Source organism: Cinclus cinclus, chromosome 6, assembly GCF_963662255.1.
Source record: "Cinclus cinclus chromosome 6, bCinCin1.1, whole genome shotgun sequence".
NCBI lineage: Eukaryota > Metazoa > Chordata > Aves > Passeriformes > Cinclidae > Cinclus > Cinclus cinclus.
The window spans coordinates 38,434,292-38,462,159 of record NC_085051.1 but is presented as its reverse complement, the minus strand read 5'-3'; the positions used below and the strand labels follow the sequence as shown (position 1 = coordinate 38,462,159).

Below are 27,868 nucleotides of genomic sequence, written 5' to 3'. Positions count from 1 at the left end.
ACCAATCTAATAGTCTTCTGCTTAAAGATACTAACAATGACTATATGTCACAGATAAAAATAGCAACTAAATTAATTATCTTTGGAAAACCTAGCAGTTTAAATCTTGACTCATGTTTCATAGTTCTTTTGCTTTACCTTCCTGTGGTCTGATGTGCCAGCATATAAAGTCTTGCCATTTGTGTTGAAATCTAATACCAGATTTGTCTTTCTCTGCTGAGGTGATAAATCCTATTGTTGTCTCAAAAAAACCCGAAACAAACAAGCAAACAAACAAACAAACAAAAAAAACAACAAAAAGAATCCTGACCCAACAAAACCCCAACCAAAATAACAACCAAGAAATTAAACAAAGACATTAAAGTAAAACATCCTTTATTTTTTAGATTGTGTTTAGTATATAGAATTAAATTTTCTGACCTTCAACCAAAAATGTATTGCAAAGATGTGGTCCCTTTGAATCAAGAACAAACAATAAGTAATTTTTTGTAGTGGCTTTCTCTTTCTCATGAAATTACTTTGCAATATTTTTCCTTGCATGTAATTAAGTTTCCAGACATTGCATATGAAAGCTACAGTGTTACAGTACCTCAGCATTTTAATATTATTTTTATATATTACTTTATTATTGTGTCTTATGCTCTGCTGCACTTTGGAGTCTTATGAAAGAATGGCAGAGAAGAGACAAGTGGAATGGCACTGCAGAAATGGTCACGGTATAGGTGAGCCCATTTCAGTGTTTCACTGTCCTGGTGTAAAATTGTACCACATATTACTGGGAAATGTTTTGGATGTGTGCTCCAACAGATTCTGTGGGCCATAGGCAAGATTCTTCTTTCTCCTCTCTCACCTTCTCACTCACTCTCCCTTTCCTTCCACTAGGCTCCTGAATTTACAAAGGCCAGAATTTAACCCAGGGTGGTTTCAGTCCATGGTGGAGGCTCCAGCACAGTGTGATGCTGAGTGTGCAGAACCTCTTCCTGAGCACAGATCTTCCTGAGCACAGTTCATCCCCTTCTTCCCTACTGCCCCCAGACTCCTGCCTCTTCTTTTCCTGCTTAGACTCTTCCTTGATTTTAGCACAATCTCACTGCATATTCCTTTCTCAGGACCTGAAGACCTTCCTGAGTCTGTACAAGGCTGCTCTACCTTGATATTTTTCAGGAGGGAGGAGAGCCACCAGGAGCAGACATGTGAAATCAGCTCTGAAAGGGAGAACAGTGGGGGAAGAATGGTTGGGATGGTCAGAAGCTAAATGCAAAGGGGCCAAGCCATCTGCAGAGTGGACCCACAAAATTAAGAAAAAGTCTAGGATAGTTCCTGACTCAGCCTAGAGGCTGAGCCCTTCAGTACCACTGAGGTGTCTCTCAGAAAGTCTTGCTAGGCATGAAAGACTTGTGAGCTGGACAGTTCAGCTCCCTTGAGCTGGTAAATGAGATAATGGGATTCTGGAAATACCCTTTTTTAAAAACTGTGATTGCCATCTTTTGTAAGATGAACAGAAATTTAGGTTTTTTTCCTGCCAGTTAGATAGATTAAGCATCTGTGTTTTTTTCATCCCATGTTTTGGGATGCATAACACATGATTTACAGACCTGCTGACTGCTGTACTTGCAATTAAAACAGTGCTGCCTTCATAGCTTGAACACTGAGTGCAAACAGGCTGATAGTTTAATCAATCCATTTTAAAAATCATTAACTAAACCAGCAGTTTACTATTCTTGTCAAACTCTAAACAACTGTAAATCTTGTTTTCAGAAATCAACCAGAAAAAATGTAACACATTAAAAATGAATTAGACATGGCACACCTCCCATAGGCTGTATAATAAACAGATCACAGCCCTCTAGTAATAGTTGTGATTTCTGGCATGTCACTGGAGAAGAGCTCATGGTTTTCCGAATGACCTGTGTCATAAATCACTGCATTCCCATTTACACTGAGCACATGTATCTAATTTTTCGAGTGGCTTCTGAAATCCTGATGAATGGCTTTGAAATTGATTACTGGAATGTATGAAAAGTGGTGTCACAAGTGCCTCATTGAGGAGAGGTAAAAGGGGCTAAAAAATAGCCCAGTGAAATCTGAACACAAAATTGTAATATGGGCTAAGTAACAAATTAATAACCACACAGGAGATAAACATAAAACATAACCAATGTGAAAGTGCTCACACTTTTCTTTAAGGCAGATAAATTAATATAAATTTTCAGTAGAATTAAAATAATGTAAATGCACAAGCCAAGCACAAGCCATACATGTATTTTTTTTGACTATGCAGGTATCAGTGTCTTGCTTGTTCAGTTTACTGTGTTTTCTCTGTGTTACTGTGAAATTTTTTGTCATATGGAATGCTTCATGTTAGAAAAAAAATTCTGGCATCCATAAATGTATTCAAGCTTATTAATGAAGCACCGGAGTCACACTGAGGTACTTTTATGTATATCCTCTCCACTTTCATTATCTATGTGATCTTTTAAGAGCAGATATAACATCCTGTCCATCACACTCAAAACTGAACAAAACCTATGCACTCACTAAACCCAAATTAACACTCCTTGGCTCTCTGTACCTCTCTGCAGACACCATAGTCTCATCTCAACACAGGCTCATCTTTCAAGTAACATGTAGGAGTATACTTGGTGATTCCAGTTTTTATTTCCTTTGTGTAAAAGACTGGACATTGTGTTACATGCTGAAAGATAATGTAGCCATTTTTTCTGTTTTGCTCACTGCTAAAGATTTATCTGTGTCAGCAGCTGGAAAAAATGGACTGAAGTTGAATGTGCTACATGATTGTAGCATGTAGATTCTGATTTGGTGTTGAAAGAAACTCCTTGGCAGATAAGTAATGAAATGAAACAGCAAACATGCCATCACCTAATAAAAGCATCAGTTCATAAAAACTATTAACTACCTTTTCCCAAGACTTCCATTTTTAATTGATATATTTGAATTTGTCATGAGAAAACAAATTCATGTTATTCTAATAATATGTGCTGACCTGTGCTTATAGAATAAACAACTTTTTAAAGGAAAATACCTTTTGTCCAGTCTCTATTTGTAAGGTTCAAAATGACCAGCACTCATTAAACTTTATTACTGAGGTTCATGAAACTTTCTTTGGGTTAGAAAAGCATAACTTTCTGTCCTGATTTAGAAGGGTGTTGCAGCTTTTCATTAACCTGGAAGCCTCCTATTTACATGGTTCACAGCCTGGTCTCAGCTCACTTGGAGGTAACAAAGGGTGTCGGGACACAAGTGCAGCAGGGGGCTCATCCTTTAGGGCTGCCATCTGAGTTTGATCAGGTCAACTGTTTTAACTCCAGCCTCATTAGGCAAAATAAAATGGAGATTATGGTCTGTGGAAGGATCAAATTACAGACAGCAAACTCTGCCTCCTGACACTCTCTGCCGATTTCGCATTTTGACAAGACCTTGCTCTCTGTGTTTTCCATTCTGTATTACAGCAGGCCTTAAATTATTTTGAAGACACGATCATTTGTATCCCCTGGCACTTCAGAGCTTTGCCCTAGAGGAGCGAAGTAATAAGTGAAGACACATTAGTCTCAGAGGCAGTTTACCTACTGGAGAGATGTCACTGTGTAGCAAGGGCTTAATGCTGATAGACACATTAATTCAGCTTGTCAAGCAACGCCTAGCTCTTCTTTTTTCAAAGTTCAAGTTAGCTGTGAATTTGAAAAGATCTGACACAAAAAGAAGTTCGCGAGATAAATTATTGTTACCAGCTGGCACGTAGGATTGAGTATTTAATTTTCATTATTTGCAATTAACACGCTCAGTCTATTCAGGTTTAATTTAGTCACTGTTTTTGGTGTTTACATAAAATTATAACATTGTTTAGAGTTTAAGTGTGTCTGTTGCATTTTAGTGCCTTTTAGAGGGAGATGAGTATCAATCATCAAAGATTCATCTCCTGATGAGAGTGTTTGTCACCTGATTGTCCATTAAAAAGCACTGTCCTACTGAACTCCTCTGTATGTGCCATAAATTAATAGAAATTTCTTAGTCTTTAAAAGTCAGAAATTGGTTCAGCATATCAGTTTGGCCAGCTGATAACTAGTAGCGCCTTCTCTTATGAGGAAGATAATGACAGTTCTTATCCATCACATCCAATTATGCTTTTTTTTAGGAAAAACAGGGTGTTAAAAGCAGCTGATGGTTAGTAATCAGGTATATCTCTTCTTTCTCTTGCTCCATTTGTTAGTTGGATTTTCTTTAAACTTCTTCCTCCATAGGCACAGTCAATAAAAGTGAAATACTAAAATTATAAATAGATTTACTGTATTTTAGTGATTGTACCATTATAAATCAAGAGCTAGACAGCACAGACAACAAGGTGCTGTCAGAACAAGAAGCTCCCCTCAGGGAAAAGAGGCAACAAGTAATATGTGACAGATGTGAACGTAACTTGTTTAATGCAAAGTAGAGTGTGCACAAGTCTATGGTTAGAAGTATAGCATAAAATTGCTTTAAGACATAAGATTTTTTTTATTCAAGGAATGGCCAGTTGAGCAATATACACTATTATTACCTCCTATATGAATTTAATATGTCTGACTGTAAAGCCATTAACTTTCAGGAAACTGTAAATTGCATAATCCCTAATAATGTCTCTTCAGTAACATGGGCCACATTAACACGTAATATGTAATTCAGTAACATGGGCCAGATTTAACTTCTGCATGTTAAACACCATCTTCAGCAACCCTGATCCTGATGCAGCCTGATTTATTTGCAGACTATCATGTATCCTTGGACTTAAGGAGGAAGGGATCTTAAAAAAATAAACTTCTTGTTGTGCATTTTTGTTTCTATGTACCTGCCTTAAAAGTTGTTTCTTTTGGAATGTCTGAAGTTGAAGGTCTTCTCTAAGAAGTTTCACAGAATGAACCTGCCACTTCCAAAAACAAATGATTAAGAGGCAGAGAATATGATTTTCATGAAGGAATTACTCACTGAAAATTATTAAAAGGATTTTTTTATGGTATGTGTCATGTAGCATGGGCACAAATCATTGCAGATTCTTGTGGCCCACATTTCATTTGTGTCTGTTTACAACCTGCAATTTCTTCTTAATTTTCTTTTAACTTTCTTGGTCTGAAAATCTTTCTTCTTTTTTCAGTTCACCTTACACTAGTGACTGCCTTTTTCTACCAAATCTGTTCCTTTTGGGTCTTTTTATCCTTTTTAACAACCTGTCCCAGACTCTTCCTCTCCAATTCATTTCCACTTCACTTGCCAGCAGTTCTTTACTTGCTCTGTTTCCTTTTAACTCCTTTAGATGAAGGCATCACTTTCTGCTGTAAGATTAATTCTTGCTGAGACAGAGAGGCACATGCCATGTCATGATATGCCTCATACATATAAAGCTGAATATGGTATTTAGGAGATCCTGTGGTAGAAAACAGAACTGCTTCAGGAAGATGAAGGTAATTGTTGAAATCAAAGCTGTGATGATTTTGGTGTGAATTTTGTGCATCCACTCAAGATCAGTGCTGAATTAAGGGAAAATTAAGTGTTCTTGGTTAATAGTAAAAATTTGGCATAGAGGTGAGGACTGTTTGGTTTTTCTCTACTCCACAGCCTTGTAGATATTTGCATCAACAAAGCAGACAGTCTAGCAGTGCTCTTAAGTTGGCTCTCTCATCAGAGCAGCAATTCTCCAAATTAAATTCCAAGTGGAAAATATAAGATGTTAGCAATGCTTGACCGTCTTCCCAGGATGAAGCCCAGCTGAATCTGAGTAGTCCAGTCTTCAGTACCTTCAGTTTGGAAAAGTGTGGAGGACTTGAACGTAGGACTCATTACACTGTCCAAGTATTCATTTAGTATAAGGGCATGCTCAGTTGTCATTTTAATAGGATTTGTCCTTCATTTTTAATATTTTTGTCCCCTGGTCTCAGGGGAAGGAGATGGTTGGATGTAGAGCTGGTTCAGCTGTATGGGTGAGCTCAGAGAGCAGTTGCCCAGCCTTGTGTGATGCGGAGGAGTCAGAATGACAAATTCTCAAATATTAAATGTTAATAGCCTATATTATCAGCATCCGAACTCAACTGTGTTTTTTCCTCTCCATTTAGAAAGCTAAAGAGGAAAGTGCAGCAAATACTACTCTTGCCTGCTGTACGCAGTAAGAAGATAATGCTGATATATTGCAAGAGCGCAATGGTGAAATTCCTCTTTCTCTGATGTGGTCATACAAGAACAATAGGAGCCATGCTGTAGGTCTGAGTCATCTGGCACAGCTCAGTGTGACTCATGGTGACATTCTGTAACTACAGCAAGGCACAGCAGAGCTCACTGGCTTGCAGAAATAGGAGCAAAGGGACAAAACTGGATACTTTTCCGACATCATAAGCTCACACCTTTGGGGTCCAGGAATAACCTGTCATGCCCTCTCAGAGAGCTTAAGGGAGCATTAGTGAGGGCTGATGCCCAGGTTGTGTTGACGAGAGGAATAAAAGAAAAAATTGTCCATGCCTTTTGCAATCCAGCACTATAAATCTCTTGAGTATTTCAGCATAGGTGATTACCATGTGGTGATTAGGAATTATGTGGTGCCATAGCCTGGAGATGGTTTCTCTTGAAAAGGCTTTGGCTTCAAAGGAGATGGGGGAGTAATAGGGTACAAAAAATTGCTTTTTTTGGTTGTGCTTGATTCTTTTGAAAGGTGCAGAGGGGTATGTTACAAGAACCATTTCTAGGATTCTTTTTCCCTTCAGAAGGCATTAGCAGTAATACTATCATCTCTAAAATTCAAGGAATGCCATCCTAAGCTGATTTGGGTCAGCAGAATGTTCAGAGCTAGAAGTTCTTTCTTGCCTTTCTGTTTGTATGGTAGTGTATAAATAAAGGGTCCAGATTCTGATGTCGGATTTCCACTTTATGCGATTTCACTACCATTGCATGGCAGCACACCTCATCATGGATTGTCTAGAAATTAAGCTGTTTTTTACCAGTAAAAGTTTGAAGCTTTTCAAGAAAAGAAAGGATGAAAGGATCAAATACAGAAAACACCTACATTTACATCATAGATATTTTTGCTGGCTTTGGGCACAAAATTATCACTAGACCTTCTAGTCTAATAAACATATGATGAATTGTGTTTGAGGTCTTTGGTAAATCCAGTGATTACAGTGAGGCCAAGTGATTAACATTTTTGCTTGTGTTGTTTTAGATTCTCTGGTAGATTAATACTCCCTAAATTTCCTCTGATTCTGTGTTGCATTTAATTCCATTGTGCACATTTGTCTATAAGCTATCTTAGACTGCATCAGCTGATACTCTTAAATCAGATTTTATGTACAAATGTTTCTCTGGGTCTTGGAGATACCTGACATAAATTGTCTTAGGTTCTCACTTCAGGAGGTCTGGATCTTTCAAGTAAATTTAGTAAATTTAAATTGAGTAGCTATTTATGCCTTGAGAAGACCATATCTAATATGCTTTTGGTTCAGGATCATTCATAGTTTTGTGTTATATTGAAACATGGACAAAGAGTGAAATTTGTTAATGTCATGAAGGATGAAGTTGGTTAGAAAGGGAAGTGTACACGATTTATAATAACACAAGTATTTCCTTGCTAATCCCTTGTCAGGTTCATTATCTGTAGTGCCCCAGGCAATAGCTGCCCTATCGTGAGAGTGAAATTTAACCCACAGCATGAAATTAATCCTCAAAGACTTTTGTCTACTCTTTCTAGAAATAATAAATTTAAAGTGATTTTATAAACCTCCTCTCTAACTTTATGCAGAGGTGTTAAATTAGTATCTAAACTCTACGGCATATGTCAATTTATTGATACATGTTTAGTTAACTAACATGAATGTGTATATTGAGCATAATAAGGAATTTGAAGGATTAGTGATATGTCTGTCTTTTTCTTCCTGAAAACTTTTTTCTTTCTTTAAACAGAAAATTATATTCCTTGTAATTACAGGGAAGACAAGGGTATATGTGTACATGGATAAAACCATTCAAATGGTCATACTGCCTTTCCTAGAGTTTCCAGGTTTATATATGAAGTAACATGGTGGAGGGTTTCATACCCTGGCTTCTGTTATAAAGCTTGTTAGAAATCTAATGAGGGTTTGTTTTGGCTAAACAAATGGATTTTTAGTCATTTTACAAAGTACATCTTGAATCAACTGTGCAAATGCCATGTAAATCAGCTGGGGTTTTTCAGAAAGGAATTTCTTTGTATGCAAAGCTCTTTCTGAGGAGAGAAGAGTTGAAAGTGATTTATTACTGATTGATTCAGACTGTCTTCAGCATTTTAAGAATATCTTTCCTCACTCACAGCACTCACCTACTCCTGTGGCTACTCAAAGCCATTCATCTACTCCTGAGCTACTCATTGCTGCTCTTTACTCCTGAAGTACATGGTTGATCTGACTCCCGAAGGCTGAAGTTTGGTGCTCACTTTGTGAATTCTTCCACTTCTGACAACAGGAAATCATATTTAATAAGTGTTTGCAATTGGCTCTATCATCTATGTTAAAGAGCTTCTTCAGTATATTAATTGAAACTTCACACAGTCGTAGCCCTTGGGACAGAAACCAAGTGACAAAATTTTAAGAAGTCAAGTGTTTCATAGTACACAGTCCTGACCTCAGGCAGAAATTCCACAGGCTACTTACAGGGCATTATATGAGCAGATCTGGAAATACATTATTCTTCTGACATAAATTATAGCAGTGGTGTAGACATGGAACTATTCTCTCTGCATATATTCCTTAAAAGAAAATTAGTTCCTTAAGTCACACTGTATTTTCTCTGTGTATTTTAGAAAAGCTATTTCTGTGCACACGTATACTCTAGTGGCGAGAAGGAAAACAGCAATTACTGGTGTATAAACAGATGTTAAGTAGAACAGTGAGCAGAGGAATATCATTGAGCCAAAAAAGGACTTTAAGACATGTTAGAGATGTCACTTGATATTAGAGATGAGATGTTAAATAAGTCTAGGAAACCTCTGAAAACTACACATCCTTTTGTAGAAAGTCCTCCAGAACTAACTCATATAAACATAAAAGATCTTTCTCTTATGTATTTTAAAGCAGCTTTTATTGTCAATGGGAGCTGATGAATTTAAGAATTATAATTTGATACAGTATGGTACAGTAAATTAATACCATATATTAATTCAGTTATCATTTATGTCACGTTAATACTATCCATTGAATGCAGTAGTAGAGAAGGGAAGTTTGCAGAATTGCAGTGCTTTTTGATAAGTTTTAGAAGTGACAAGGAAGGAACACATGCAGCAATAGGTTGCTCTTATTTTGACCAGTATCTGCCTCCAGGTTTTCCATCTACTCAATATATCACGTTTCTTCAGCACTGCACTCTTTTCTATCCCACCTATTTTCATAATTTCACTCACTCCCTCTGTATCCATCACTCATTCCCCTGTGACTGACTTTGACTATTTGCCCTTTTCCCAGACCACAGCCTCATAGGGATAACTTCTTACAACAAAAGCAGCAGTGTTTGTCGATTCTGAGACTGTGGTTTCTGCTGCCAGTTCCGATGACAAGCTGGCATCTTGTGACCTCTAATAAATGACCTCTAATAAATTGGTGGGTGATACATCTCTTAGCTCTTAGGTGGCATGGCTCTCTGCATTTTCAAGACAGTCTTGAAAAAGAAAAAGGCTAAAATCTGTCCCCTGCATGTGATAAAACTGGAGATACCTTTCTGCAGACCTTTAAGGTCAGCTTTATTCTTGGAAGGGGTTCAGGCTGCAAGTTGGACAAACTTTAGATTTTTAACAAGGATAATTGCAATGTACTCTGCAAAATTTAGGTACAGTAGGTCCTTCTCATACTTCAGACTGGGCACCTTTCAGACTCCATAGCAGGGAAGGTTGGTTCCTGCAAATACTTGAATCCCTATTTATGTGCACAGACTATATTGTACAAAGATTATACCGAAAATGAAGCAACTAAACCTATTTCTGGTGGTATATCACATAGCAAACCACTACACAGCTAGTTCTTTGAAAGAATCATAGCGTAACTTAGGAAAAGGATAAATTATGCTGTTCTTCTTTCAAAGAGTTGCCTTTCCCATTAGCCAGTATATGTGCTAAGAAAAAGAAGATGGGAGGGGGTATGCCTACATGTTGAAGACTTAAGGGTTTACTTAGTGCACTCTTACTTAGTTTGGCATTAAACAAGACACAGAAATTTGCCAATAAGGTCACAATCCTACTCACTTTATATACAATAATATATATGTATAGTAATTGCCTATTCTGTACAAGCATGCAGAACCACTTTTTTCCAGAAGTCATTTTTCAACAAGCCTGTTTTATTTATCAGTAGGCATTGAACATTCAGTAATTAATTTAGTTTTTATCTCCGAATCCAAGTTGCAGTATGAAGACTTAAGAAAAAGTGCACATGGAAGAGATTCTGAATGCGATAAGGAAACAAAGCAGTAGTCCCTAAGAAATACTGCATGGATAACATCAGGACTGCCTTTTCTTTTTTCTATTTTTCAGTCCTCAAGCTCAATATCTGAGTCAGATCAGCCATGTTAGCATAGTTTGCCTGCCTGCCTGCCTGCCTGCCTGGAGAAGAATGTGAGCAAAATGCCTTTAAACACTCCTGTGAATATACAAAATGAAGGCACTTTTCTAGCTTCCCGCTGGTGGTTAATGAAGCAGGTTTTTTTCTGAGATAGACATCACTGTAACAGAATCTGACAATATTTCCTTGATTTGAATATTTTCATGAACTCAAAAGGAATAATTTACCATTTCTTTTTGGAAAAAAATAATCTTTTAATATTTAAAAGGCACAGGCTGCAAGAAAGAAGTAAAATCTGCTGAAAAGTTTATCCTCCAGACTACTGCACTGATTGCTGCCCCCAAATGCTTTGCTGAAATCCTCTCTTTTTCAAAAGTTGCCTTGTTTTGTACCTTTAAAATTATCAGCACTTGGAAAAGTCTTGTTAAATCTGAAAGAATTCCTGTTTCCCTTTAGACTTAACAATGTTTCAGATACTGATTAAAAAGGGAACTCTCCCTTTATTCCTGAAGTCGGTAAGAAATATTATGGAAAATTGTGTTAACTCTTGCAAATCCCTCTACAACTATAAAAGTACAAATGAGATCGTCCCTGCTGTTTCAGTCAGGCCTATGAACCTCAGAGCAATAGGATATTTATAAGAAAATTCCAGACATAGCAGTGGTGCCGTGATCCATATGACCCAAAGTTTCCAGTCTTTGTCTATCCTCCTGTCTTTAAGGAAAAACAGAGGGGCGTAAAATGAAAACTTGGAAGATCACAAATCATTGTTATGACTCATTATAATGAATGATTTGTGGATTACTTTCTGGAGTAGTTAGATTGTGTTTAGGGGAAAAAAATAATGTTCCTTTATAATTTTCACCACTTTATGTCAATTTTCAAGCAACTGTCTTTCCTGAAGCAACAACGATCTTTTTTCCACACCATCCTGGGTAATGAGTGAGTTTTTTCAGCTGGAAGAGTTTGTTGTGATATAAAGGTGCAGCCTTACACGGCTGATGTCAAGACCCTGATAGTGTTTCCAGTACAGCATTATTTTCTGTTGCTTAGGACTGGGTTGTCAAGTCCTTGAAGTTGAGCTTTGGTAGTTTTAAAAATATATTTTAATATAAGAAAAATAATCGCATTGTTTGGGGCTATTTGGTTCTGAAAATAAAAGTATCCTGACAGTTTTGTAGCAACAACTGTGATTCAACCACAGCTTTGAATATTCAAAATTGTCCTTCTGACCTTGGTGTGCAACCTGCATTCTAGATTCTCCTGAGTTTTGTTTAGCATTAGTTTTTGTTGATAACTATTAATAGTATGAGTTAGAAAAAGAAAAATTTATCTACTGAAGTCTGAAAATAACTGCTGTTTTTGCGCTACATTGAATTTGTGAGAAGTAATTTCCTTTATTTTTTCTTATCTTCCTACAGTGAATTAATAGGGTATATTCATAGGTGTCAAAGGTTTCTCCTTGCTTGCTAGGATATATTTTAGTGTTACACCAAAATTTCTTGCATTTTTTTTTTATGTATTTGTGGACTCTGGCAAGCTACAATTCGAACACACAGAAAACTTTCCTTAGAGTTAAGCAAATACATTTTTGTTTTGATTTTTACAGAAGTGCACTGTTTCTGATAAATTCAATTGCAGAATGCAGGTGCTCCAGTGTTTCACTACTTTTACTGTAGGTCACCACAGCAGTGAAAGTCATAGTGCTTCAGAGGAAATTTCATCCTTACCTTGCCTTGTTGTGTCCTACTGTATGTTAGGAATTGCTGAGGTCACTCAGCACTAGTCTATAATGCATTCTGTACAAGCTGTAATATTGGGACACATTTGGGTGGGAAAGAGTTAAGTTTCAGTCTTTAACTCAGAATTTCCTTGTTTTGCTCGTTTAAGTCTGTATGTTTTCTATCACTTAGCCATGCAACTTAATAGGAAAAAAATAATCTTTTCATGGAAGCAGCACATGCATAGTAGATAATGTCCACATTATGTGAATTAGCTATTAATCATTCAAAGTGGTGTGTGTGTTAATGAGAAAGGGCATGTGAGTTAACGTTTTCAAATGCAGGGTATTTAGCTGTATTTTTCAGTAGAGTAAGTCTGGTTGTATCCTTTCCAGTATTTTAAAAATCTCAGCCACAATATATTAATGAAATTGTTTCCTTTTTAAATATTTTCCAGCACAAAGCTAATACTTCTTTCAGCAACTCCCGATTTGATTTTGGCTATTCTCCTCTGAAAACGAATTAGGATTTCTGTGTTTGACCATTTCTTTCCTTTGGGAGAAAAGATATTTTTTGTTATCTTTCTTACTTTGACCATAGGGAGTAAGTGTAATATATATTTTGTCATGGTTTGAAAATTTTTGGTGCTAAATCATTTCAACACAAAAAAAAAATTTAAAAAGTACATTCTGCTGTGATGGGATTGATCTCATCAAAGAACTTAAAATGTTAATGAATACTGAAAAGTATTGAACAAGCCACCAAAAAATCCTCCCCCTACATCTTCATGCCAGAAAGCCACAAAAAATTCTTCTGCCCTCTCAGGAGAGGTGATGTTAGGTTTCCATAATGGACACTTAAATCAAAGCTTTGTTGAGAAAACCATGTAGAAGTATTTGGCCCTTTCTATAAAAATTGTAGAAGACCATTACTTTTTCCAGTGGCATGTAAGTCTTTATTACATTTTCTGAAATTGGAAGGGTTTTAGAGCAGTGCTTACTGTTTGTATTTCAGGTAGTGTCCAGTAGTGATCAGCAAGTGGTCATTTGAAGCATTTCTATGGCTAATCAGACACGTGTTTGATTTTACAAAGCTGTGTTGAGATTTGCCTTTGCATCTCTTTGGAGCAATGGAGAATACCCTTACTTTTATAGGCAGCAAAATTCCTCCTCAAACCTGCTATCACTTAACTGATAGGTAAAATGTTCATACCTACATTTAAATGTTTTAACATCTCTAATTTGCAGGAGCTCAGTAAAGGATCTTAGGTGATAGTCGTGTCACAGGACACAAGAATTGCTTTCCAGCAAGAGGCCAAGGGACGATATACCTTTTTGTAATAGATGTTAAACTGAGATTTAAAAATGGGCCCTTTTTCAGCAGGCACACGTTTCACACTGAAATCAGCCAAACCACATTCTCATATTCCCCTGAACTGAGACTGCATACTGGGGTCTTAATATAATTATCATATAATATATGATTTCATGTGAAATGTCTTCTAGTCAATAGTTTATATTCCTCATCGGTTTGTCCCTTGTTTCTCTATAAGCTGTTTTGAAGGAAAACATGTAAGACTTTACTCAAAACTAATGGAAACCAGATTTCTTCTGTTGATGTCTTAGACTATGAGTGCCTATTCGTACTTATAATCACACAAATAGCTCCAGCATCTCTGACAATACAAAATTATTCCTTGTGGTGCCATTTTGAATGATTTATTTAGTTTAGATAAAGCTCCAAAAAGTCCATAGATTTTGGGGGGTTGATTTCACTTAGGAAATAGAGATTACAAAGATTTCAGAAATAAACCATCACTGTAAACAAAACCAAGATGTTCTTTTTACCATTACTGGTTTCTGCAGATTCTTTCACCAGTGTAACCAAGTGCCTTAAACACAGGAAGGTGTAGACAGAAAACACAGGTAGTGCTTAAATTTGCCTATTGCTTTTACAGTTGGCACATCCTGGCTGATCTTGTTGTGTTCAGATCACAGGTATTGCACAGTCCTTCATACAAAATACTGCATGTTCCTTCAAATAGCTATCCCTTTTATGATCATTGCTGTCATCCTTTGTTGTGCTCAGAATTTGTATCTAGGCAGCCAAAGCAAAGCTTCAGTGACAGAACTGTACCTTGTACATAGCCTCAACAGCAGCAGGGCTGCTCCTGCTCTGCCAGGACTTGAGGATAGGCTTTTCACACAGAAGAACACTGGAGACATTTCTAAAGGACAATAAAAAGACGTATTGTTTGCAAGTCCTTAACCGTGTGGAAAGGCTGGTACTTTGAAGGAGCTCGTGGAATGCCACAGCTGCCAGTTGTGTGTTGTGTGTGGGACCTGGGACACACGGGAGCATTGCAGGCCCTGGGGGCTGGGGTGGAAGACAGGCAGCTCTTGCTGTGCACAGGCAGTAGGTGGGGAGGACTCCAGCTTGGAGCCTCAATCCATACACTCACCTTGTTGTGAAATGGGATTTCAAGCGTTCTCAGTACTTTCATCCCTGACACAAAATGGAACTTGCACATTCATGAGGTTTCTCTGAATGGTTTTTAGGGTGGAATGAAAAAGTTTTGGCTTTCACTAGTTTTGTTGTTGTTGTTTAGAACTCCATCTCCACACACACAGTCATTGATGGAATTGGATTATTAAAATATTTATGGTTTGAGCTTGCTTTATGCTGAATTTCTTTCTTGGGAAAACATGAAATTATTCATATATAAGTGCTATGACTAGCTATTCTTGTTATTATTTTGCAATATTAGCAGGGTAGATGTGCATTAAACAGTTAAATGGATTAATGTGAACTGCTTCTGGACAAGTTATTTTTTTCATGAATATTTTTAAAAGTACATGTAAAGAAAAATTTCCTTCTGATGTTATAGCTACTGTATGTTTGTCCCATGCACACAATGGAAGAATTAATGCAGGAGAAAAAAGTCAGAAGAGTTCTTCATTAGTAGCTGAAAAAATACCACTTTAATATCTAAATAATTAAATTAAAAATACATTTACTGTACTGCATCCTTTTTCCCATTGATATTTTGATGGAATGGTGTGCTGTTTAGCTTGAACATTTAGCAAGAGAGAGAGGAAAGTCATCTATAAAAGGAATAAGAAGTACAGGAAAGATGAAGTTCTTATTGGTGTACTTTTCTCTGGTCTAAGAGTAAGATTCACAATCAAAGAACTGGCTGAGAATATCAGTGAAACACCTAAGCTGTTTTGTCGTGTTTAAGACTTTTCATATTCAGTGATACACTTCATTCAGGGAAAATATTTGTAAAACATTGTAAGTACAGAGTAAGCTATGGATGGTAAGTTCTCATCACCAAGGCTGAAAGAGTTTTGACCAAGTGTTTTATGAGGGTTTAGATAAATTGCTTTTAGCCAGTCTAAAAGGAGGCAACAGCTGGTGATGATCTTATTGGGTCCAGTTTGATCAGAACAGCCAATATGTTCCATCTAAATTCTGCTGTAAATTGCTAAGTCTGTTGTTGGTCTAGCTGTAACTTTTGTCATGAATGTACCCTTACTCAGATGTGGGCAATTGCTCCTTTCTCACCTGCTGTTGGTGATTCCTCCTTTTGCCCTATTTATTTTTCATGGCAATTTCTGAGGTATTTTTCTCAGAGACAAAGTAAAAATCAGAGGACAGAACAGAGCTGGATTTCAATAAGGCAGAGATTGGGTATAAATGGACACATTTATGAGGTGCAGTGTTTGATAAACACATTTGTAAATGTGAGAAATTATTCATTTCTGTTTGGCAGTTTTTTATTTTACCATCACAGCTGATGGTTGATGTTCTAACTGATATAAAAATCAACTCAACAGAGAAAGCTTTCAAGGTATCTTTATAATTATTTCCATTATTTCTATTCTTTTTTTCTTATTAAAAAGCCCAACAAATTCCTCCAAAATTCAAAGGGGTGAATAAACTTAACAGGCATCATTAATTCCAACAAAATGAAATTATTGGTAATAAGTTTTGAAATAATTTTTGTAATGCTTTACTACCTATGATTCCTGTTTATTTCTGTAAAGTAAATATGAACTGTAAGAAAATTCAACTACAACAGAGATTTGAGACAAATCTATGGCTAATATGAAGAATATCTGGAATATGTTCTGTTCTTTACCTGTTCTTTATGTTACTACTTTATTATATTCTCTCATGCTTTTCACAACTAAATAATCATCATACCAATACTGGAATGCTCAAAATATGACCTCTGCAATAGCAAAACTTGTATCTTTTGCTTAAAATAATCAGGCTTTTTGTGGTTTGAAAAGTAATATTCAGCTCTTTAACAGCTCCTAAGATTTACTGTTAAAATAAGTGGCAGAGTTATACTCTCAACTTAGTTATTATCCTATAAGTAATGTTAGCAACTCAAAGAACTTGAGCCAAAAAGTGAAATAAATTATATTATTGAAGTCCATTTTCCAGTCCAAAGTTTAAGCATCAGTAGATAACACTCATAGTAACACCTGAATAAATGTTTAACTTAACAAATCAAAATCTTTTAGAAATGTATTGCAGTTATTTCTTTATAAGCATGTGAACTGTTAAATAATGTATGTTTATATAAAACTTCAGACTGTACATTTTTTATCAACATATGAGGGTGGGGTAAATACAGTTAGGAGTATCTGGAATCATGGGAATTACTGAAAATGCAAAAAAGTTGTGCATGTTTTCAGTTTTTCAAAGACCATACATTTATATAAAAGTTGTTGTAGATTTCAAGTTGCACAGATATTTTGTTTTGTTGTTATGCCGTGTAATTATCCTCTCCATAGCATCTATATACGTCAGTTCCTAAGTTTATTTGCTTTGGTACTGCACAAAGCCCAACCATGAATGGAAATGTTAGGAGCTGTATTCAAAACTGAGTAGAACATATGATAGAATCCTGCTGAGACGTGCAGAGAAGGAAAAATACAGCTAAGGCTGCCACTCCTTGGCAAGCACTGCAGCCTGGTATAAAGCTTGGCTCTCTGAGTCAGTGTTTTTCTTTCCCTCTGAACTCTGTGGTTGAGAAACTAGTCAGCAGTGCTGCCTAAAAACAGCAAGAAGTTCTGGAATTTATGCATGAGGGTATAGTCTTTGCAAACCCAGTGGCAAGAATTTGATGAGTCTAGACTGCTCCATATCACATTGTGGTTGTCCTGCATAACTGAGACTTAAATGCTCATTATGTGCTTCAATGTAGATATGAGAATACTAATTTCTTCCTTTTAGATTTTAAGATGACTAAAATTTTGTCAATATGAATTAGAAAGCTTTCTCCAGCCCAGATCAGTAAATAAAATGGGGAGGATTTTTAGGTAATGTTGTGGTAAAGAAGCTTGAAACATTAAATACCTGGATAACATAGTAGCAGACATCCACAAGACACCTTTGATGAGATATTCAGCAAACATGAAAAAAAATTAGCATATTATAGAGGGATGTGAGAGATTTTTTTTGTTTTTTCAGAAACCACATGCATCTATTTGTTCTTCTGTAGATATTGATTCCATTAGAAAATATTACCTAGGCGACTTTTTGCAATAGGAATAGGGTCAGAAAAGCATGATCTGGACTGAGGATTTTGTTGAAGTCAGAATGAAACTCTGGCTATTAAAAAACCAGCAAGGACTGTGAGGAGTTAGGTATTGGGAACAGATGCATGTGTTTATGTAGAGTCATTGCTCCACAACATGATGAATCACTTTTTAAATTATAAGTGTTTCAGAGTACTGGTGAAAGAACTCAAGTGTCTTCTACATTGTAGAATTACAGGCAGAGCCCATTGAGACTTATTGATCAAGGACTGTTATAACCATAAAAAATATGTTCTCTCTCATGCTAGTAAAATAACAACAATTTAGGTTTATTCATTTCACAGGTAGACATTTTAGTGCTGATTAGTGTGGGTAAGTTAAAATATTTTCATGCTTTTAGATCATCAGTTTTCAATGCCTTTTGAACAGACCCCAAAATCTCAAATAGTTTTTACATGGTTCCCACTTTTTACAGAGATTCCAACGTGTCTTCTGTAGTGAACAGGGAAGGACACAAATGTTTTCTTAAGCGTTATCAGGGCACTTTGATATCTAATGAAGCTACTGCAAAGGTATCGTTCATTCGAAGGGGACACGGAAGACCAAGCCCTTTGGACTGACACTACAAGCCAGAAAAGGAAAATGTGACGTCCCTCATGGCATGGAAGATGGATGTGGGAACTGCAAGGAGCAAAGGGGGCAGGCAGTAAAGGGTCCTGGGTAGGAAGAGGTAACCTGTGGTGCAAAGTGCCTCCCACAGCTCTGTGAGCAGTCCAGGGGTGGGAGTGCTCAGCACCGCATCGTTCTACCCAGAAAGCCAAGAAGCAGGAAAATGACAGGGGAGGAAAGTTACCCTGATGCTCATTTCTGAAGTGGTAAACCTTACAGTAAGCATGCAATGTTTTGGAGTGTCCAGTGACTTCTGATACTTCTGGGATGCTGGTAATGAGTCGGAGGTTGTTAGTTCCAGCCCTGGAAAAGCATTTCTGCACATATGGCTGTTCAGCATGTCACTGAGGGCTGCCTGCCATCACACTTCAAAATTATTAGATCAGAAGTTAGTGTTCCAATGGTATTTAGAGGGGAATTTATCTTTTTTGTTCTAGCAAAAGCTAAAAGGATACAAGGCAGCCATCCAACTTTCAAAAATGCATGAAATTCAGTGGTTTTATAGTACTTTTAGAAAGGAACGGATTTGAAGCAGAGAAAGCCATTACATATCCCCCAGTTGTGTTCATTCCTCTAAACAATCATTAAAAACAGGCCAGGTTGGGGTTTTTTAAGGGAATGCTTTAGCTCTTCTTTGTTATTAAAGCTACTAATAGAGGCTGCCACTGCTATCTCCAGGAAAACAAACATTTTTTTTCAGCTCTTCCCTGAGCTTCTTATAACAAGTTCTGATGATCAATTAGCTAGTTCATTAAAAAGTTACACATGATTTTATTGAGGCAAGCAATTCTGAATCAAAGAACCCAATTCGCAGATCTAGGTTGAAGCACATAATTGGCATATATTTTAGAATTGCAGTTAAAGCTATAAAATAGATTTACTAGGGAAGGAATGGATCCAAAAACCCTAAAGGAAGGAATATGTTATTTGTATGACTCAGTGTTGCAAATGGACTCATTTAATACAAAAGTCTTATCTGTATTAAAACAAATATCTGAAATAAACTTAAAGCTTCTTTCACTTAACTTCTTTAGCAAGAAGTTATCCTTCATCTGATAAAACATTAATTACCTACAGGATTATTGCATTTCTTATGCCATTACTTTCATTATTGCTATCAAAGATGTATTTTTATTAATTCATTTAAATTCAGTTGAGAAGTTGCCAGTGTGTGAGCTCTAAAACAGAATTATATAAATATGTTCACTATGTTGTTGAGATCCACTGTGACTCTGGAATTAGAGCCCCAGTTCAACAAAGTTTTGCATGCACGATTTAGTGGGGAGCCTTATACACGTGCAAGTAGGACATTGCTGAGCATTTGCAGGGTGAAAAAGAGCAAAGTGCATTATTCAAAGGGTGGTTTAGAAACAATGATTTTTTTTTTTTTTTGAGTTTACAAGGAGGACAAATCTTGAAACTTGAGGAAAAGAGTTTGGTTTAAAAAATACTTTATTTTTAAATACTTGGATAAAGATGTTATTAGTGAGTTTTTGCAAGTTTTCTTTAAGAAAAAAAGACATTTCTGATTTTGAGCTGAAATGTATAAACAATCAAATCTTAAATATATTAAAATGTGCACAGAAACTAGGTTCTGTTATAACTTAGATTGCTTGATTGCCACAATGTAAAAGCTTCTGTAGCTGATATTGCTGTTGGACTTTGTGTGATGGCATTGAGGCTTTTTTTTCAACTATTAGCCTTCCCAAGGGATCTTTTCAGACAAAATTTTATGCACCAGCTCTTATTTGAGTGTAAGCCTATTGAATAACATTCTTCTCTCTGCCAACTTGGCAGCAAGTTCTTGTGCTAATAAAAGAGGTTACCCCAGATAGAGATCCCAGATGTGCCTGAACGACTTTTATTAGGACTATGGAGGGACTCAGTGTTTCCTTCTAACTGTTTTCAAAAAAGGTGTGGGCTTGCCTTCATAATTGCCCAAAGAATTGCATCATTAGAATTTTTTTCCTCAAACTGAACAAAATTTTAGAAGTGTTAGCACAGAAATACTGATGTTCCAAACAATGAATGCCTTTGGCCCCAGTATAAATGTTGACTTGACCATACTGAATTCTGTGAGAGAGGAGAAAATTGCTGTTTAACCTTCAGTTAAAAATACCTTGGTATGTTATCTCATATAAACGAGATTCAGTATCATGATCAGAATAAGTAACAGTTGATGTTTCTCAGAACAGCAGTATGAGTATGTGGCATGTGGTGTACTTGACTGTAATTTGAATTATTCCTTGATACCATTGTGTAGAGTTATTACTGTACCTAGTGATAAAACCAGTATAGTGATTGCCTGATGTGGGGCTATTTTAGACTGGAATTGTCAACAGCGATATTCTTTTTATTTTTAGTGCTATTTGATAATTAGCAGTTTAAAAAGCAGTTGTGTTGCTAAAAAATTGATCTAAACATCTCCATTATATTTACTTGAATGTGCCTGCAGTTTTGAAACTGAAAGAAATAGGATCCTCTAACTGAGATACTTAGTAAAATAATACAGTTTGTTAAACTGACTGTTGCTATCCATAAATCATAACTGTAAGAAGTTTACAATCTTAAATCATAATCTTGATTTTCCTTTCAAAGCCACAAGCTTCATGTTAAAATTTTTATTGTTGTCAAAATGTGAGTAGAGAAAATAAGGTTTTTATCAGAATAATTAATTGCTTGCTTTCATTATTCATCTTATTATTGAATTATGAAAAATGAATGGTACTCTAATATCTGATCATGTCTCTGCTTGATTTTTGTTGTAATTGTGTCAAATATAAAAAAAGAGCAACACACAATAGTATTCCATTTCAGATTTTCAAAAGCAGGGTTTGACTCAAACACTCACATTAGTTTCAGTGGACTTTGGATCAGGCACAGGGTTAACAGCTTATTTTTCAAACAACTAGAAAGAGGTGTAAATGTCAAAGGTGATAGCTATACTGTGAGTTCCATAAACTACAAAAAAGTTACTACTAAAGCTCTATTTTTCCTTGGTTTAACAGCTTCTATGAAAACAGTGTTAATAAGTATATCAGGAACAGTATATAATAATGAATCAGAGACATAAAAAAACCCTTTAAAAGTCCTTTTATATAATAATTGGAAAGTTAAAAGTGACTTAAAATCCCCGACTTCTCATGCTGTGATGTAAATTGTATTTTTTTTAGGTTCCAAATTCAAAGAGGGAAAGCTGATCCAACCAGTTACAAGAGCCTGGGGGACTGTTTTAGGACTATTTTCCAACGAGAAGGGTAAGAGTATATGTTTTTAAAATTGTCAATTTTATGTGACCTTTCTTAATCACCCATTTTCCAGACATTAGATCCTCTTTATATTCCACTCTTTTTTTTTTTCGCAATTGAAAGAATTTGGCAAATGCATTCTTACATAACGAGCACAATTTGAAAAGTCTTGATTAGTCTAAATTAGACTCACAATGCCAATTTTGGTTATTATATTATTTCAAAGAATGCACAGCTGTATAGAGACACCGGTGCAAACCCTGCTTCAGCACCAGTGTCTTCAGGATGGCTGCATCAATGTACTGCTGTATCTTCACTCTTGTGTCCTATCCTGGTATTCTGAACTAGCTCAGGCTGAATGTATCAAGCTCTGATGTTTACAAGCTCTGATGAAATGGAATTCCCAGTTACCTGTGTCAGACCATGTTTCCAGGACCTGTGTAAGCAAAATTCCACTGCTTTTTAGTTTGACAGAATATGGAGAAAAGAGTTATATTCATCAGTGTACTGGCATCATAAGGTACCACTGCTCTACACCTGAGCTCCTCTAAGGGAGCTGGGTTCTGGTCCAGAAAGGCATTTAAATATAAGCTTAATTTTATGAGCAGTCCAGTTAAAGCCAGTGAATGTAATGGGATCAATCATATGCTTAAAGTTAAGCCTGTTATCCACAGGAGCTCTTTGGAAGCTAGCCTTTAATCAAGGTAACTAATTAGTAATTCCCAGCTTTGAGTAGCTGGCAGGTTTCCCGTAAACTTTTTTAATACAATAGCAGCCCATTTTTTTTTTTATCCATATATCACAGAAACAATTTGGTTGGAAACCAAATTGAGATCTTCGAGTCCAACCGATAGATCATGAGTCCAGCCTAAATATTCATCAAAATGGAGCTGTTCCTCTATATAGTGGCACAGATGCTGGGTATGGAGGCAGCATAGGTGCAGCGAGACATAGACTTGCTGCATCCACAAGCTGCACTGGAAAAACAGAGGTGAGATGAGCAGTGAAAATAACTAACTGGACCAGTTTTGTTTCTTGCAGTGAGATTTAGCTAAGCTATACCTAAGTACATCCATATAGAACCAGATGGTTTGAAATGAGAAAGTAGGAACATACAAAGAAGTTTCATTAAGGTGTTGAAAGAGGAAGTTGTCCCAGCTGTTGTAAATTCATTTTTGTTGAAAGATTAATGTTGTGTTTTTTCACTACAATAGACATTAAAAAGCTTAAAAGCTAAAAAGACTTCACACAAATGATAATCTGTGGCTTTTGAGGTTTTCTGGGCTGTTTATATCAACTTCTATTGCTTCTCAAAAGAAAATGATTAAGGTATTAATATTTGCAATAATGTAGAACTATTTTTCAATAGAAAACTAGTTTCAATATTTATTTCAGTGAGTATGAAAACAGTATTTATCTCATCCCAATTCACTAGTATTTTTCATATCTGGAGAAAGAGTCTAAATCAAGAGATACTTTCCAAGGTAATTGATTATTCATTCTTTTTTTCCTGTGGAATTATTGTACCCCGATACTGGAACTAAACCAGAGTATTTTTTATGTTTGTATCAAGTCGTGAATCTGTGAGCAGGAAAAAGATGTAAATATTATATGTAAATTACATGTAATTACACATAAACATTCTATATTTAAACCACAGTTTAGCAGTGGATTGCATGAAATTTCTGTTGGGCAAGAGCTAATACAGAGTTTTACTTGCCTGTTTCAAAAGCAGTCAATACTGATCTATACAAAAAGCAATGAATACCTGCTTTTCTCCAGGCTGTTTTTCTCCAGACAGAGGCAGAAATTCACATTTAAACAGACATCAGTAGTAAGCAAAAGGGGAAAAAAATGAGATAAAAAATCTCAGATGAACTATAATGTTAAATTTCAGGTAAAAATAAGAAAAGAAATCAGTTAATCCTGAAAAACCTGTTTGACTCCATGAGTCTTTCATTCCTGTCTGCACAAGTTGTCCGATTTTCTGGAGCGTGGTGATTGTGACAACTGTGAAGGAAGTGAGGATTGGAATGTGAATTATTTTAGTTTGTGGAAACCTTCAGTCCTGATAACCCATTCCTTTTGTAGCCACAAAAATATGAAGAAGAGAGCCCCAAGAAAGGGCTTCACATTTAGATACCAAGCAAATGAAATCAGTGTATGAGGTGTTCAAGCTCAGGCGTGTAAATCTTTGAGGAGGGTACAAGAAACTCATTTATGCCCCATGTTTATTTCATACTGGTAGTATGAAACATCCCTAATGGTACATGGCATTTTCTGAAAATACATAAATACCTAAATCTATAGAGCACTCTGAATTTCCCTTTGCCATCTGTAATTTTAGGTTAAATTGACTAAAAAAACCCCAAAACTAAATAAAGAAACACAGTGGGGAAAGAAGTGTTACTAATGACCTGTCCCTGAAAATGTTTACATTTGGGAATATTGCTTATGCTGATTTGTAGTTACATTTTCCAGTAGCAGCAACTAAGGTAAGCCAGAATGTCAAAGCCCTGTTTAGACAAGACACTTCATCGTGCCTGAATTTTTTGACTTTATTATGTTGAGGTTAAGTATGCAGAATCAGCCTAGGAAATATTTATTTTTATGAACACATATGCAAATATTTCATTTGCTGTAGTGGCTCTTACTGAAAATCAACCGGTATTATGTTACTGCAGTATCACTGTAGCAATCTGGTGATTTCATGGAAAGCTTCTTCGTCACAAGTAACAGCCAGAATTCTTTAACTACCCCTCTGATTTTGTCCTCATTACAGTGAAAAGGACAGAGGAAATAATTGTCTAACCATTAACAGGACACTGTCCATTTCAAAGAATCAGTAAACTTTCTCTTTTACAAAACACTAGAAATCTTTTAATAAAACAAACCAAAACAAACAAACAAACAAAAAACAACCAAAAAACCCCAGAAAAAGTCCTACAAAATCTCCCTTCCCCCAGACTTAGAGTATCTCTTTAGCTGGAAATAAATTTTCTTCATGGGGAATTAAGTTCTTCAAAGAAGGAACCATCCCTTGAACTCTTTTCTTGTCTTCCAAGAAAATGGGAGCCACAAAACATAAAATTTAATTGAGACTCACTAAATGAAGGCTCAGTCAAGTAGAGCATTAAAGGTCACATAACTTTCTTTTAAAGGGAGGCAGAACTATTAACTTCAGGGATTTTGTGAACTTGTTTTGAGAGCATCCAGTCACTGCCAATTGCACAGGAGCTGCAGTGCTGGGAATCCTCTCAGGTGATGAGCAACCTCTGCTCAGCTGAATTTGCTAGGAGCCGTGCAGTAAAGGTTCTCTGGTTTCACTTATGTGATGATGCATGAATTGACAGATCTTTGACAGTGAGGTAAACCCACCAGGAGCATATCTGTTTATTGAGGAGTGACAGCTTTATAGCCAACATAAAAATAATCTGATGCTTATTGGGGAAAATGTTTGGACACAAGATTAACTCAAACCAATAATAGGGAAAACTTTTCATTCTCTCTAGATCCTACAAATAAGATGTTATATTGTGTTAAATTACTGATTTTTATATCATCATAATCTTTAGTGCATTTGTATCCACTTGCTTTTTTTTGATAGTGACTTAATTTGGAATTTGAAATGTAGGAATAAACCAGTGTTCTAGCTGAATGTATACGTTGTATCTATATTAAAGACATATGGTGTTGTGTCTCATATTAAGAATGGAAAATTATGCCCATCTGCATTGTCTTAATCTGCAGTTACAGCATTAAAATGATGGATGCTTTTATTTCAGTTCTGTAAACAACTTTGTTCTTATAAACTTGGATTTTCATGGGCTCATAATTTTAACAGTAAATGTTCTGGGTTATAGTTGGGTTTTTTGGGAGGTACTCAGCCAAGAAAGCTGTTATTTTCTTATTCGTTTGTTAACTTGCCTGAAATATGAAGGGTAGTAGTGTCCTGGAATCCAGTTTTATAATTCAACACTTCAGTAAGTTACAGTTTAAAGTGTTTGTTAGCCTTTCTTAGACCTAGATGGTCCTGGGAAAATGCAAAACACAATTGTCATTAATTTGAGACTTAATTACTTCTGCTGAGCTATTTGATTATTTATGTTTAATTTGCTTTGGGAAGGAGCAATTACCTCCACATTTACACAGTCCAGTAGCTTTATAATTATTCCTCTCTTGTTCTCAGCACCACCTTACCAATCTCTTGTCTGTATGACCACACACACCTTTTTTTTTTAAATAAGCAGCACCCTGACTCATGCATTAATGGGGTTACAAAGCTTCACAAAACTTGTCAGTTATGGGTGGAGTAAGCAGGAGAACAGCCAAGACTAAGCAGGAGCTGGATGAGTGCAGAGTCATCAGCAAACATGCCAAAGCTGGAGGGCTCCTGGTTTATGTGATATCAGAGATCATGCATCAATTAAGGAATTTGCTAGCACTCTCCTTTATCTTGCCCGGTGTGTCATGGTGACAAGTGTTTGAGAGACTGCAGCAGTGCTCTTGTGGCCTGGCTCTCCCACCTGGCTTCAGAAGACACTCTGCTGCAGCTAAACGCCAGCAGGTCAGGCAAGGAGACTGGCAGAGTTGGCAGCCATGCAGGTAAGCACCAGTCTCTGGTACTCACCACATCATCACTGACCATTCCTGCTCCCAAACAAGGGTTGCATAAGACACAAATATTACCCTTCACCTGAAGCCGTCGACAAAATGTCCAGCCAGGAAAGTGTGACATTGCCAAAAAATCTCTTTTCCCAGTGTACATTTATAAAGGAGAGATGAATTTCCACTTACTGGAGGCATAAATTCTTGTGGTGTTTAGGCTTTGCTTTCAGTGCTCTGAGGGAAGCAGAAGTTGTAGATTAAGATGCTATTTCCCACACACACAGCTATCTGTGCCACTCCTTCATTTCTTGTTAGCACTTCAGACCAGGGGGAGCAGAAGTGAACTTGGACTCATGATTGCTTGCTACATTCAAGAATCTTAATTCTTAGTAGAGACTTGCCTACAGTGACAATTTCAGAAACTGTGATCTTGCAGACTTAAATACAGGTACCTTGTCTGCCTCCACTTCAGGAGCAGTAACTTCACCTGAGCACTGCAGAAAGTCTGCTAGCACTTGTACTTCAAGGGAAAAAAAATCTATACATAGATCCATCTCTCTTCTAGGCCTACTGGCCTGTCTCACACCTACAAACTCATAATGCTTGTACCTCTGTCCTTGTACACCTATGCACTATGCCTTGCTAAAGTGAGCCTGAAGTTGCTAAAAAAAAGCACTGGCTCCACAATGTTGATCCTGATGCATCCCCATAGTTCATAGTATCTTGCTAATTTTTCTTCTTTTCATCTGTCATGTTTTAGAATTATTCTGTGGATTACTTTATTAGAAGTTGGCATCTTCATGCCATAATACGGTGTTTATTGCAGACTTCACTAAAAACCTGTAATTTAGAGTATCAAAAATAATTATCACATTCCTATGTGAAATAATATCATCCATAATGTAAAGTCTCAATTAAGTTTTATAAAAAATTGTTGAATTGAGACTTCTAATTGAAATTATAAAGGACAATGTAGTGGCTTAAACTGGGAAAATGTGTTAAATCTGCTGGCTTTTGTGAATAAAATTAATGTCTTAGGGCTGAATTTTTAAACCCTTGTTCTTGCTTTGCACATCTTTGAAGAAGAAATGCTTACTGTTAGAAAAGCTAGTATTCATATATTTTCAAGGAGCATGAGCTTGCAAAATTTAGATAGGGACATAGCAAGTTCTCATAGTACATCATTAAATTTATTAACTGTTTAATCAGTACATTTATTTTTGACCAAAACACTCCTCGGCAAGTGCCCTCATGCCTGTGCAGTTTGGAAGGTAGGATCCACATGGCCCTGTGAGAAATTGGTCTCACGTATCTGCAGTGAGAAGAAAAATGATGCCTTAGCATAGACTAGGTGCCCCACAATCAAAGAATTTCAGAATTTCTTCTGGCTAATTAGTAAGAGTTCCTTCTTCATAGTCCATGACATATATATGAAGAGTGATAGATCTTCTTTCCCTAAAACTGTTCTTACGCCCATTACTCTCACTTCAGCCCTTGGTCTGCATGGACCTA

At 36.4% G+C, this 27,868-nt stretch overlaps 1 protein-coding gene across 2 annotated transcripts in view; it reads left to right on the top strand.

Moving 5' to 3' along the window:
* SLC25A21 (solute carrier family 25 member 21) overlaps positions 1-27,868 on the top strand; it is a 232,392-nt gene that overhangs the window by 151,763 nt on the left and 52,761 nt on the right. For both annotated transcript variants that reach the window (XM_062495001.1, XM_062495000.1), the window contains exon 3: positions 21,674-21,757. In XM_062495001.1, coding sequence (XP_062350985.1) covers positions 21,674-21,757 — 84 coding nt within the window. The remainder of the gene's footprint in view (positions 1-21,673; positions 21,758-27,868) is intronic.